The sequence below is a fragment of the Olea europaea genome, unplaced genomic scaffold (genome assembly GCF_002742605.1).
Source record: "Olea europaea var. sylvestris unplaced genomic scaffold, O_europaea_v1 scaffold488, whole genome shotgun sequence".
Classification (NCBI taxonomy): domain Eukaryota; kingdom Viridiplantae; phylum Streptophyta; class Magnoliopsida; order Lamiales; family Oleaceae; genus Olea; species Olea europaea.
In genome coordinates, this window is record NW_019263193.1 from 36,119 (window position 1) to 49,527 (window position 13,409).

General features: G+C 33.7%; 2 protein-coding genes across 3 annotated transcripts; both read left to right on the forward strand.

Annotated features, from left to right (window-relative positions):
• Positions 1-1,411: 1,411 nt before the first annotated feature.
• Positions 1,412-6,424, forward strand: LOC111388325 (E3 ubiquitin-protein ligase RGLG5-like). 2 transcript variants are annotated; one of them, XR_002701548.1, is made up of 12 exons: positions 1,412-1,858; positions 3,393-3,477; positions 3,550-3,690; positions 3,786-3,899; positions 4,120-4,217; positions 4,455-4,534; positions 4,600-4,705; positions 4,802-4,929; positions 5,016-5,199; positions 5,535-5,591; positions 5,707-5,870; positions 5,966-6,424. XR_002701548.1 is itself a non-coding variant. In XM_023013006.1 (11 exons), exons 1-11 carry the CDS (start codon positions 1,628-1,630, stop codon positions 5,788-5,790), a joined length of 1,308 nt encoding a protein of 435 aa, XP_022868774.1. In that variant the 5' UTR covers positions 1,412-1,627; the 3' UTR covers positions 5,791-6,424. The 2 variants fall into 2 exon arrangements, 1 of the variants encoding a protein (XP_022868774.1); XM_023013006.1 differs by having other exon boundaries at positions 5,707-6,424.
• A 5,163-nt stretch (positions 6,425-11,587) lies between these two features.
• Positions 11,588-12,745, forward strand: LOC111388322. Its single transcript, XM_023013004.1, has 4 exons — positions 11,588-11,720; positions 11,776-11,979; positions 12,277-12,539; positions 12,623-12,745. Exons 1-4 carry the CDS (start codon positions 11,588-11,590, stop codon positions 12,743-12,745), a joined length of 723 nt encoding a protein of 240 aa, XP_022868772.1.
• Positions 12,746-13,409: the final 664 nt, after the last annotated feature.

The window sequence follows — 13,409 nt, forward strand, 5'->3', positions numbered from 1 at the left end:
CGTTCTTTGGAGGAGGGGTGGAAGAGGTTCCAATTATACATCTTTAAAAGATCGGGAAAAATTTGTGAAGAAAAGTCAGCACAGATTTAGTACCGTGGTGGAGATTCAGTTTGGTATTATACATTCGGAATTTGGTCCACAGTCCGACATTAAAGAGTACTACTCAATAAAGTTTGAAGGATATGGGCAATTTCGCTTTCCCACCATTACCTGTAGTTCCATCATATAAAACTACTAGGGATAAACCCATTGGAGATAGGTACGTGGATGCTGATTCGATTGCACATGCTTTTAGCGTTTTTGAAGGTGTTGAGACTAGCCAGGGGGGCTTCTATGAAAGTATTGGGAGTTGATTCTACTACTGTACGTGCTTCGACATAGTTTGGTAATTTCTAATTTTTTGTAAATTTTGGAAAACTTGGTGCTTGGGTTTATGTATCTGTATAGAATACCGTGGAAGAGGATGGGTATTTTGTGTTGGAGAAAGTTTGACTCTTGTTGAAAGAGTTCAAATTTTTTGTTGTAGTCGGATATATTATTATAGGTGGAGAAATTTTTGAGCTTCGTTGGTTGCATTGGATTTTGTGTCAAGGTTGAAATTGTTGGATTTTTTTAACCCAAATTAGGTTAGATTTTTTTGGGGAAAGTATTGTTTTCTTTATTAACGCGCTTTTATTGGAAAAGTATTATTTCCTTTATTCTACGTGTTTCTATTGAAAAAAATATTATATCCTTTTTTCATATTATTTTTTATCTTATTTCCATTTTTGTAGTATTTTTTAGGGTTTGGCATACACCCCTATAAATATTAGACTTTTTTCACAAGTTTTCTATTATTGAAATATAGAATAATTGTGTAAGCACAATTCTTTGCCTTCTATTAGACTTCTATTTGTTTTCTCCATATTCGTCAATTGAATATAATAATTTGTTCATTTGCCAATTAATTCTTTGCCTTCTATATTGGTGTTTGTTTGCGATTATATATTTCATATCGTGTCACATATGTTACATCCATCCGTTTTATTTCCCAACATTTTGAAATCTAAAATTTATCCATTGTTTGACAATTATTATTTGAAAATTCATTTTACTATGTACTCATTTTCAATCACATAATTATACAATAAAATATATAACACCTAAATTTAAGTTTTTTTCATACTTTCTCAAAACACGCGGTCTTACATATCATTATTCAAAATATTGTTTTTCCCTCGACGTCAGTCTTAAAAAAGTCAATTATTTTAAGAGGAAGAGCCTAATTGATTACATGTATGATGATCTGTTTTTTCCTCTTTTCCTTCTAGCAGCTGTGATTAATTTTGGTTTTGGGCAATTGACTTGAAGCCGCCAGGCTTCGAATTTATGGTCTTCTTTTATATATATATATATAGTACTTAAGATTCATATTGCTAGAGCAATATATACAGTAGATATATATACACTTAAAATATCAAATTATTGTGTAAATTTTCTGGGAAAGTTTATCTGATTCCTTCTCTTTTAATTGATTTCCAGGAGTGGTTTAGATTTGTTTATGATTTTAATCTGAAAATTTTCTTGGGAATAAAAAAGAAGAAGATTTTGTTAAATTGAAGGACTTGTTCTAAGCAATTTTGAGGTGATGGGAGGAAGAATTTCGAGCTCTAGAAGGTCTTCTTCATCCTTTGGTTCATTTGATGATCATGGCTATCTACAGTCTCCATACACTCCCCGCCACTCGGTGTATACGCCTCGGCACCACCACCAGGCGTCGCCGATGTCTTACGACTACGGGGTGCGGACCCCGCAACCGCAGCGGGGATTGGATAGGAAATTTTCAAGAATTGCTGATAACTACACAACCTTGGAACAGGTTAGGCCATCTGAATCATTTCAGTTATCTCAAGAAAAATTGATTAGTTAATTTGATGATACAGAGTTCTTGTACAAAGCCAAATGAAGTCGTTATTGGGTGTCTTACTTTATGGTTATCAAGTTCTATGTTAGTCAACTTTCATTTCTGCATATGAAATCAGTACATCTATTCCCACTCCGTTTTTTTATTTTGTAATTTTTAAAGTGAATGGAGAAATTAACTTCTATCGATATGCAAGAAAAAGTTTCGCCCCCAAATGTTAATATTCACGGTCACGAAGCTTCACCTACGAGCATGACACTTTTATTACTCTCCAACAATTCTACTGTTGAACTATCTTGTTTAAAATTCTAAACTATTTAGAAACTATGATGTTCGGACTCGGTTAGGTTATCGGGTATGGATATGTATCTAAATTTTGGATATTTTATTTTCTAAAACGTAGGATATGGGGGCATAGATTAAAAATAGTTCATGTTTCGGACACGGGTATGTTGATATGTATTTCTAACTTTAATTTTTTTACTAACCCAAAATGTTATATTGAATAGACTAAAATAAATTGTTTACAAAGAAGGAAATGAGTATTGAATAAAATAGAATTTTGGGGTTTAGTTTTATAATGGGAAGCTAATAACTAATTGTTATATAAAATAGAATTATGAGGGACTTGATTGCAATTTGAACTTAGTAGAAGAAAGAAGTAAAAGAAGAAAGAAGCAAAATCAGCACAGTGTCTAGTTGAAATTTGGAAGATTCGACACATATCTTATACCCATATTGTGTCGTGTCGACATGGGTACTTTTACCATTTGGAACAGATTGAGCATCAGAGATTAGAAAGAGACTTTAACTTATTTGAATTTAATTTTCAACACGTTCTAATGTGCAAATCCTATTACTTATTTTCATTGAAGGTCTCACTTTAGCACAACTTTCATAAATGAGTGGTTGTGATACTTTAACTCATGACATCTATTTGTTGTAGTACATTGTTGAACCACCTCATCTAAATGCTCAAGTTATTGCAAGGGAGATTTTATTTTTTAAAATTTAGTTTTCTATATGCACAACGCCGTTTCATGGTTTAGGTTACTCCCATTTCCCTCACTGGTAGTGCATGTATCACTCATATTTCCTTTTCAATCTAAGTAAAGTACAAGAAATATGATCTTCTTCTTGTTCTTGTAATCATCCACTCTATACACTCTGACTGCTACAATGAGGAAAGAGGCATGGAGGAGGAACTAAGATGCCCTTATTTTGATTAACTAGTTTTATTTTATTTATTTATTTTAAGTAGCATTACTGAATTAGATGCAATGTTTTTTTTTTTTATTAATTAAGAATATAGCTTATGGTCTGAATCCATATTTCAGAATATATAACATCATTTTACTTTGTAACTCGAGAAAAAATCATATGTACAGACCAAAACTTGTCTACGATTTTGTACTATTGTATTTCTGAAATTGGACTTGGATGGCCTTCATTCATTAAATTGAGTGATTCATAGCTTTATTTTCTTCAGGTAACATCTGCTCTTGCCCAGGCAGGACTAGAGTCTTCTAATCTTATTGTTGGCATAGATTTCACAAAGAGCAATGAGTGGACAGGTTCATTCTTAACCTTTTTAGGGACTGATATTTATGACTTCAGACAGTAGGCTAATCTTTTTCTTAAACCAGGATCGAAGTCGTATAATCGGAAAAGTTTACATCATATCGGAAGTGGCCAAAATCCCTACGAGCAAGCTATATCCATAATAGGGAAAACCTTATCCGCCTTCGATGAGGATAACTTAATTCCATGTTTTGGATTCGGAGATGGTATTTTTTATAAAACGGCTTTGATGGAGATATTCTCAAATTTATTATTGGTTCCATTTTTGGCTCACATTAAAATGGCCCTTGTTTTCTTGCAGCCTCAACGCATGATCAAGACGTCTTCAATTTCTATTCGGATGGAAGGGTTTGTGATGGATTTGAAGAAGTACTAAGAAGATACAGGGAATTAGTTCCCCAACTTCGACTGTCAGGTACTTGACATTGAACCTAAGAAAAATCATCGTAAATCACAATTGCGGAGTTAAGGTGATCATTGCACGATTACTATGCAACACTAGATAGGACTGATTGTAATGAACAAGAACTTTTTACCTTCTTTATCCTTCCTTAATAAAATCGAGTGCTAAGCAATTCTTTCTACCAAACATGCCCAAAGTTTTGAGCTTCTGAACATATATGAACTCATGCCAGGTCCAACATCATTTGCACCTATTATTGAAATGGCTACAACCATTGTTGAGGAAAGCAGAGGCCAGTACCATGTCTTGCTAATAATTGCAGATGGCCAGGTGATTCCTCGATTTTTGGTCATGTTTGAATTCGGTACTGAATAAGATTAGATACAATAAACAATATTTCAACTTATTTTTACTTCTATACAATTCATTAGATTTTTTTCTCGATCTTCTTTAAGCTAAAAAATAGAAAATATCGACGTTTAATAGATATCTTCTTATATTGGCATGTTTTCCGTATTTTCTTACCTGTAAATGTTAATACGTTCACTGGAATGGCTGTTGATTCAGGTGACAAGAAGTACTGATACGCCGCGTGGCCAACTTAGCCGGCAGGAGCAAAAGACTATTGATGCTATTGTTAAAGCTAGGTAAATATATCGTTTGCTCAAAATTTTCTTGCAATTCCATTCTAATAATGTCTATTCAATTGCAGTGACTATCCCTTGTCAATTGTAGTCGTCGGGGTTGGAGATGGTCCTTGGGACATGATGAAGGAGTTTGATGACAACATTCCTGCACGTGCATTTGATAATTTCCAGGTAAATAACATAGGATTTGTCACTGAAAATCGCGTATTCTGATTTTTGAAAGATTGCTGAAGTGAAAGTATTTGCATTTTCTCGTGTTTCTGCTAGTTCGTAAATTTTACAGATATCATGTCTAAGAATGTGGATCCATCAAGAAAAGAGGCGGAATTCGCTCTCTCAGCATTGATGGAAATACCTTCTCAATACCAAGCCACTCTCGAACTCAACATATTGGGGTAAAGATTGAATATGTCTATTTGACTATTATTCATTAGCTTTAGACTTTCAGTAATAGAGATGTATTGCTTTCTGTGTGGTGCAGTCATCAGACTGGAAATGACCCAGGCAGAGTTTCTCTTCCGCCGCCTGTTTATGGCAGAGCTTCTTCGACCAATCGATTTAGACCTTACCCGTCAAGCAGTTTCCAGCGACATGTGTCCTCTGATACCGCTGATGACATAACTGCTCCAAGGGCCTTATCGCCGAGCACCATTTATGACAGTAAGGTAAGAGGCAATTATCATGAGTTGTGCTATGGACAGTTTCAAGTACGTATATTTACACATCAATGTAAGATGGGGCGATTTGGACCGATTTTCATGTTGTTGGATAGAGTGGAGTCTAATTATATTTACACTTAAGTTGACCACAATAATTGGAACATAGTATTAGAACACTGTATAACAGATGCTAAAAGTGATTTAGGTTTCTCTCTTTCTCAATTCTGTTGAGTACACTCGAATCGACCGTACCGAACTTGCCACGTAGGTAATTATTAAAAGGACTAAAACCTTTTCCTGCTTATTTTCGAACTTCTAATTTCACTTTCTGTGAAAAACAGGTTTGTCCCATATGTCTCAGTAAGTTAAAGGACATGGCTTTTGGATGCGGGCACCAGGTAAACGATACCATGTTTCTACTACTCATAAATCATAATTTTTTTTTTAATCCTCTAATTAATGTCATACACTTGATTTATATTCTTACATCCTGTTTTTCAAATTTCTGGGCAGACCTGTTGTGACTGTGGAATAGACCTTGAATTTTGTCCAATATGCCGTAGCTCAATCACAACCAAAATAAAGCTATATTCATAGACAAGAATGAGTGGGTATCTTTAAAGCACTTCTTAACTCATGGTGCTTAGAATTAGTTATAATCCGGACTAATGAAGAAGGTTCGACTACTCGCTCTATTCACCTATATATCGACTTTTTCTTTGTTTAAGTTTGCTTTTCAATTCGAACTTTTGATAAATGTGTACTTTGGTAGGGAATTGGCTACCTAAGCAATGAGAGGACAAGTTTTATGTGGTTTTTATAGAACACAAAGATTTCGAGTAGATGCTACCTGATATCAAACTGAGCTTCTAGAAACTGCCTGCTCGAGTTCAAGGAGCATCGCTCATAAAGTGCCCCGAGAACACGATGATCAACATTTTATTAGGGTCGAAAGCCTGTAGGAGATAATGTGTATCATTTCTGATATAGTGATTTTTCTTTTTTTCCTGTCATCATTGTACATAAATGAATATGCATTTCTTGTTGAAAGAAATGAGGTGGTAGAAATTAGACGTGTGCTTATAGTTTAATGTATTGGGCTTTTTCTTGTATTTTTCAGGTTTGTAATTACACGTTTTGCTGTCTGGGATTTCTCATTGCACGTTGTAAAATTTGAAGGCAGTTTTGTCTGCACTTGTTACTGTAATAAAGAGCCTTTTATCTCTATGCTTATTTTATGTTGGGAATAGATTCTAAATAAATTAGGTATGCCATTTTTTATTTTTTTCTGTGTATTTTAAGTTGGAAAATGCTGTGTGTATATCTTGTGGTGTACACATGGCTTTACACCCTCCTCACATAGAGGGGGGCCCACGAATATTTTATTTCATGTGGGCCCCCTCGATGTGAGGGGGGGGGGGGGGGGGGGGGGGATGTAGAGCCGTGTTTTACTGAAATATGTAAAACAACATTAAAATGTACAACAAACCATGTTAAATTCGAGTTTACCTCTCCCCCGGTCTCTCTCTCTCACAGTTCGTTTTGACAAGACCACATAGCTGTCACAGGAAGTCTAAGCACAACATATAGACCCTGTTTGGCCCCCATTTTTTGAAAATGAAAATGGGTGGAATAATATTTTTTTGAAAAATTAATGGTTGAAAAAGAAAGAAAAGTTTTCGATTTTCGTGTAATATTATTTTATAAAAAATTGAGTGGTTGAAAATAAGAGAGAGAAAAAAGAAATATAATGTAATGGAATTTAATGGTGGCCAAATAGGGGCATATTTAGCTAATTCTGCTGTACCCATAAATAAATTTCAATCGATGTGCTTTATAAAAAATTGAAGTGATTTTATGTACGAAATCAATTAGAATTATTGAAACGATATTACAAAATACAAAAGCATTCTACCGATGATATCACATTTTGTTTTAATCACGACAACTTAGATATAGTATGAGAATGTTATCAAATTATTCTAGTTGTACAACTGAGGTTGACAACGTACACACAGTAAGGGGGACCCACAATTTTTTTATTCAGAGTGAACCCCACTCTCACGTTGTGGTTGTCAAACCCGTTTGTAGATATAGCATAACTGAATGTTATCAAGGATTACAAAGACGAACCCATGTTATTACACAGAAATCAACATTGCTTCCATTTCCCAAGTCAGTGACTATGCTTGAGGAGATGGCGTCGGCAACTAATTTTATCCCTTCATCCCTCTACAAAATCATTTATAAAAATCGACATGACGAATTGCATTTATTAAGTATTGGAGACTAAAGTTATCTAAATAAATATGTCTCCTCTTTAGCATCTTAAACTTTTAGATAATGTGGCTCTACATGGTATTGATGTACACAATTCTTAGGTCAAGTTTTGTTGCAACCCATTTATAAAAAATGCACAATTTAGGCAATTAATGATAAAATGAATCCAGCCTCCACATGATGGAATGCTATAGAAATAATTTAAATAGATGTGTCAACACTCTAATTGCCCTGAGCTTCTAGATAAGATAATTCAACATTAAACCCTTATTTGACGGCCACTACAAAGGGAAATTGGGGAAAAATATTGTTTTGAATAATGATTTTTTGAAGAATGCGTGGTTAAAAGTAAGGAAAAATTTTAGATTTACGTATAAAATATTTTATTGTATGAATGTGTGGATGGAAACGAATATGAGAAATCTATAATTTTAATTTAATGGGAGTCAAACATGTTGGAAGTCTACTTATCATGCGCCCACCAGAATTCATCTTTGTGTTTAGATATAAATTGTATTAAAAGTCATACATTTTTCTAGATCTGCAAACTCCTTTGCCATTCTTTCGTTTCAACGATCTCGATTCGTCATCCACAGCTGTCCAACTATCCAGCCTCCAACGATGATCCACATAGAGAAAAAGATTGCAGGATTATATTTTTTTTTCTCTTGTGCTAGCAAGAATGAATTCACTATAACCCTAATCATATTTATATAAGCCCGAACGGGACGGTCCAATATTTAATTATCCCATTTAAGCCTTTAAATAAGCAACACAATTAATTAATTTATCCAACGCTTATTAAATTAATTAATTGATAAATCACAATCTTCTAGTTCTCCTTTTGTCTACGACCCGTCAGGTTCCCGATTACGATATCTAACGACGTGAAATATTATTTTGATTTAATCGAAATTGATAGATTAAAACACCCTATTAATTTATCACCAGTTCACACTCGCCATTCCAAATTAACATCTAGCAATGTGTCAAGGAAATACATGTGACGAAAAATGTCACGTGATATGACGAAATCAAACTCGTTCGTTTATCGTGAAACTATAATTCCTTCATCATTATAATCCGATCAATTACGAGATTTGAAAGTGTGTCAATCTCGATTATCGATCATATCTTTCACTCCACTATTAAGTCAATATAGTCGAAAACTCATTTTTGACTTATGAGTACACCTTGGCCAATGATTTCATTATCAATTTAATTGAATGAAATGCAGATCATAATCTCTTACTATTTAAGAGTGACGAATTCTCTACTGGTCATTCACAACTTTCATATGATTCTTGACATACCCGAACGATATCGTATTAGCGGCTCTTGGCAGAGCAACATCCAATACCGTCAAAGCATGACTGTTTTCATATAAGGTACTATGACAATTTCAAGTCAAAGGACCAATCCCACTACCGAATAGTAGAGATTAACCACAGACACTCAGATAATTATCTATGTGGAATTTCTCGGCGGGTCTCCAACGTTTTGTTCTATAACAAAACATTCACGTATTCATTTAAGTATCACCAGCCTTTAGCTTGTGAGATCAGTTACTTACTTCACAAGTAAAAAATGTCACACTTGTTGGTCTATCGTAATAACTATATCTGTATCTCTTCATTATTTACGATCATGGATAATTTAAAATTCAATCATATATAATTTGTATCTCACAATCAAAACTTCTTGTGATTAACAAATTACTAAAATTTGAATCTATGAACTCCATTATTTAATTCAATTGAATATTAATTAATTAAATAATATATCTATCATAAATCGCATTAACTATATATCAAAGGTGTTTATATCCAAAGTCGATTGGACTTAGGGCATAACAATTACAAAACAGGGACTAAATATCTATAATATGAAAAGAACTTAAGCGAAGCCCTTCACGAATTTAACTCAAAAACAGCCATTGCAGCAGTAGAGCCAAACATGCTCAGTTCTCATAAGGTGGCCTAAAAAAGATGAGCCTTCAGCAATGAAAGAGCTATAACCACCTTGGACCTGCGACCAGTCTAATAGCATTGTAGCTTCGGCTGAGAACTAACCATGTCTAGTAAAAGAAATGCAATCAAGAAATTGGACATTTTCTCAAGTAAAAATTAGCCATGCAAATTTGTAGACGTAAAAGTTTTGAAAGAAGTCGTCAATAACACAAGTTAATATAGAAGTGTGAGTTAGCCTATGTTTGGCTCATTTTTATAAATACTTAAGCCAGAGATGGAGTGAAGTGGGGGCATCACTCGGTTGTAGCCCAATGCTTCCAAAGTCTTTGTCCATTAAAAGGCCCAAAAAAGTGTTTGAAATGTTTTAGTTTTAGTCCAACAGCCACCCCATTTTGTAAATTCAACCTGGCCTAAAAAATTATTTAAATATCCAATAGCCCATTACCTAATTATACAACAAAATGAACAAATATATCTCCTTCACTTTCATTCTACTTGCCATTTACACGTCTCTAGCTATTGGGTTGAAAATTTTGAAAACAAAATTTCCAAATCTTTGAATAACCCTAATAGGCTAATCCCCAATCTTTCTACTCTTTTCCCTAATTACCATCTCAAAGGAGAGCCGTCAACCACAAGGAAGAAGAACAAGTGAAGTTTGAAGAGTTTCGATCGACTGTCGGCAAATTCGATTCGAAGCCCATTTCTAGCCAACGACTTGTTTCCTTCGATTATTGGTTAGTAATTGTGGCCTTTTTTTAATACTTGTATCAAGATTTAAAATGACCCTTTTTTTGGTATTAAAACAATTTTTTTGGGTAAGGTGTTCTAGTGTTTTAATTTCTTTTGCTATGTGTAATGTGTTTGATTAATGATGATTATTTATCTATGTTATGTTAATGGGTTATATTATTATGCTACAATTTTAATTTTTATAACATATTCTGAAAATGGTGTACTGGTGTGTAAGATATTCTAAAAAAATTAGAAGATAAATAGATAATAAAAATTAGAAACCATTTAGAACATGTATCTCATGGTTAGATGTTGATCTTTGCAATATATTTTGAAAATGGTTCTAATTTTTATTAAGTTCGAAGAGTCCACCGAATGTCCGAATCAAAGACAGTGTGTAAATAGTTCTAATTTTTATTATGTTCATTTATTTTTTTTGCTATGTTTTTTTGTTTTGTTTTTTTTGTTTTGTTTTTTTTTTTATACAAACATTTGATTGGTTTGCTTTTAAAGTATCTAAACAAGCTTAATAATTCATCTAATTGTCCCGTTCACTTCGTCGGCAAGATGGCAACAAACTATGTAAGCACGAAGTAGGTATTTCTCTTGACCTTGATCACCTTGATTATTTTTTACGTTGGAATATGAATTTATGATGATTCTATGATTTGTTGTTGAATTTTTAACTAGTTATAATATTTTTAAAAGGTTAGATAAGTAGTTGGAATGTTACAAGTGGATTGTTTTTGGATTGTTTGGATATTGAAGTGTTTTGGTTTTTTATTTTTATTTTTATGCTTTTAGATTTTAATATGGAACCAAATCGACCTCTTCCCAAGAAAGGAAGAACCTTATTATCTATCTTTACAAAGAACGACAAATTAGATGGTACTCCAACTCCTACGATACCCAATCCTCCAATTGCATCTCCTAAAATTGAACGGTCTTCATCTTTCAATGTTGAGTTAGAACCATCTAATTTTATAGTACGAGACCCAGGAAAAAGAAAGCAAATATATGAATATCCATTTAATGAACGTGATCAGATTAGGCGTGCATATTTAAAGGCTAGGCCTTATCAACTAAAACTTTTGGAGTATTGGAGCAAAGAATGTGGAAAATAGAAATGTCGATTTCAAGAGCATTGGTAGAATCAGTATTCTTGGTTGGAATACTCGCCTTCAACACATAAGACATATTGCTTTTTCTGCTTCTTTTTTCTCAATGAAAGTGTTCCACCTAATATTTCATCATTGGTCTCGGTTAGATTTGATAGTTGGACGAGGGTTGGCCAAGGAAGTAAATGTGCATTTCTTGTTCATATTGGTACAACATTTTCATCATATCATAATGGCCGTAAGAGAAGAGCTGAAGATCTAATGAAACCAACTTAACATATTAATAAGGTAATGCACGCTGTATCAAGTGAGGAAAAACAGAAAAATCGTTTGCGTGTAATGACCACAATTATGAGTGTTTCGTGGCTAGCACTTCAAGGTTGTTCATTTAGAGGCAATGATGAATCTCCATCTTCATTGAATCGTGAGAATTTTCTTTAAATGGTAGATGCATTTGAAAAAATGAATACAAATAATAGGAGAAGTTGTGTTGGGTAATGCTCCAAAAAATGCTACATACACATCTCCAGACATTCAAAAAGAGATTTTGAGCATTATGGCTAATAGAGTAAGACATAGAATCTGTAAAGAAGTTGGGGATGCAATTTTTAGTAGCTTTGTTGATGAAGCACGAGATGCATCTTCACAAGAACAAATGGCCATTATCTTGAGGTTTGTGAACGGTAATGAAATTTTGATAGAACTTTTTTTGCAGTCAAAAGTGTTAGTGACACTACATCATCGAATTTTAAGAATCAAATTTCTGATGTTCTTGTTCGTTTCAACTTTCAAGTGCAAAACATGAGAGGTCAAGGGTATGACGGTGCTAGTAATATGCGTGGTGCTTGGAATGGATTACAAGTATTATTTCTTAGAGATTGTCCATATGCATATTATGTCCATTGTTTTGCCCATCGTTTACAACTCACAATTGGTTGCAGTAACTAGGGATGTCGCAGATATTAATTAATTCTTTTCAGATTTGGACAATGTTATTAATATGATTACATCATCTCCTAAGCGCATCAATGAGTTGAAAAGTTCCCAAAAAAAAAAAAAAGAAATTGAACATTTGTTGGAAATTGGAGAACGAGAGACTGGAAGTGGGGCTAATCAAAATGGTAATTTGCAACGAGCTGAAGGTTCTTGTTGGTCTTCTCATTACAACTTCGTAAAGAGTTTGATTGATATTTATGCTGCAACTTGCAAGGTGCTTGAGTATCTCAGTGATCATTCTCCAAATGTAAGAACTCGGTCTGAAGTGGGTGGTGTATACAAGAAATTGATAACATTTGAATTTGTATTTATTTTGCATTTAATGCACAGAATGTTCGCAATTATAGATGTGCTTTGTCAAGCCCTTCAGAAAAAACTCAGGACATCTTAACTGCTATGAGATTTGTCCATACTACAAAAACTATCATTCAAGAATTGAGAGAAAATGGCTAGGAAGAATTTCTTGAAGAGGTGAATTTTTTTTGCTCAAAAAATGATATACATATACCTGACTTTCATGATTCATACATGGTTGGTCGTTCTCGTGGTCGTGAGTATCCTATCATCGAACATCATTACCACTTTGATATTTTTAATGCAGCCATAGATTTTCTGATGACGGAGTTAGATACAAGATTTAACGAGACATCATTAGAACTCTTTTCTGTCTGGGCGGCATTGGATCCGAAAAATCATTTTGAATCATTTAACATGGATAATATTTGCAAGCTTGTAGAGAAATTTTATCTTCAAGATTTTACACAGCAAGATATTTATAGTTTGAAAGTTGAGTTGCAACATTATCAGCATGATGTGATCCTTGAATCTCAATTTCAAGTATTTACACTTTCTGATTTATGTCAGGAATTGGTTGCGAGCAGAAGATCCGAGAGTTACATCAATTTGACTAAATTGATTCGTCTAGTATTGACACTGTTTGTTTCAACAGCTACTGTGGAGATATTATTTTTTACAATGAAACATGTGAAGATGAAAATTCGTAACAAAACTGATGATGATTTTCTTCCTGATTGTTTGATGCTTTACATTGAACGAGATTTTTCTTTGAATTTAGATTTAAATTCTATTATTGATAGATTTTATGCTATAAGGCATC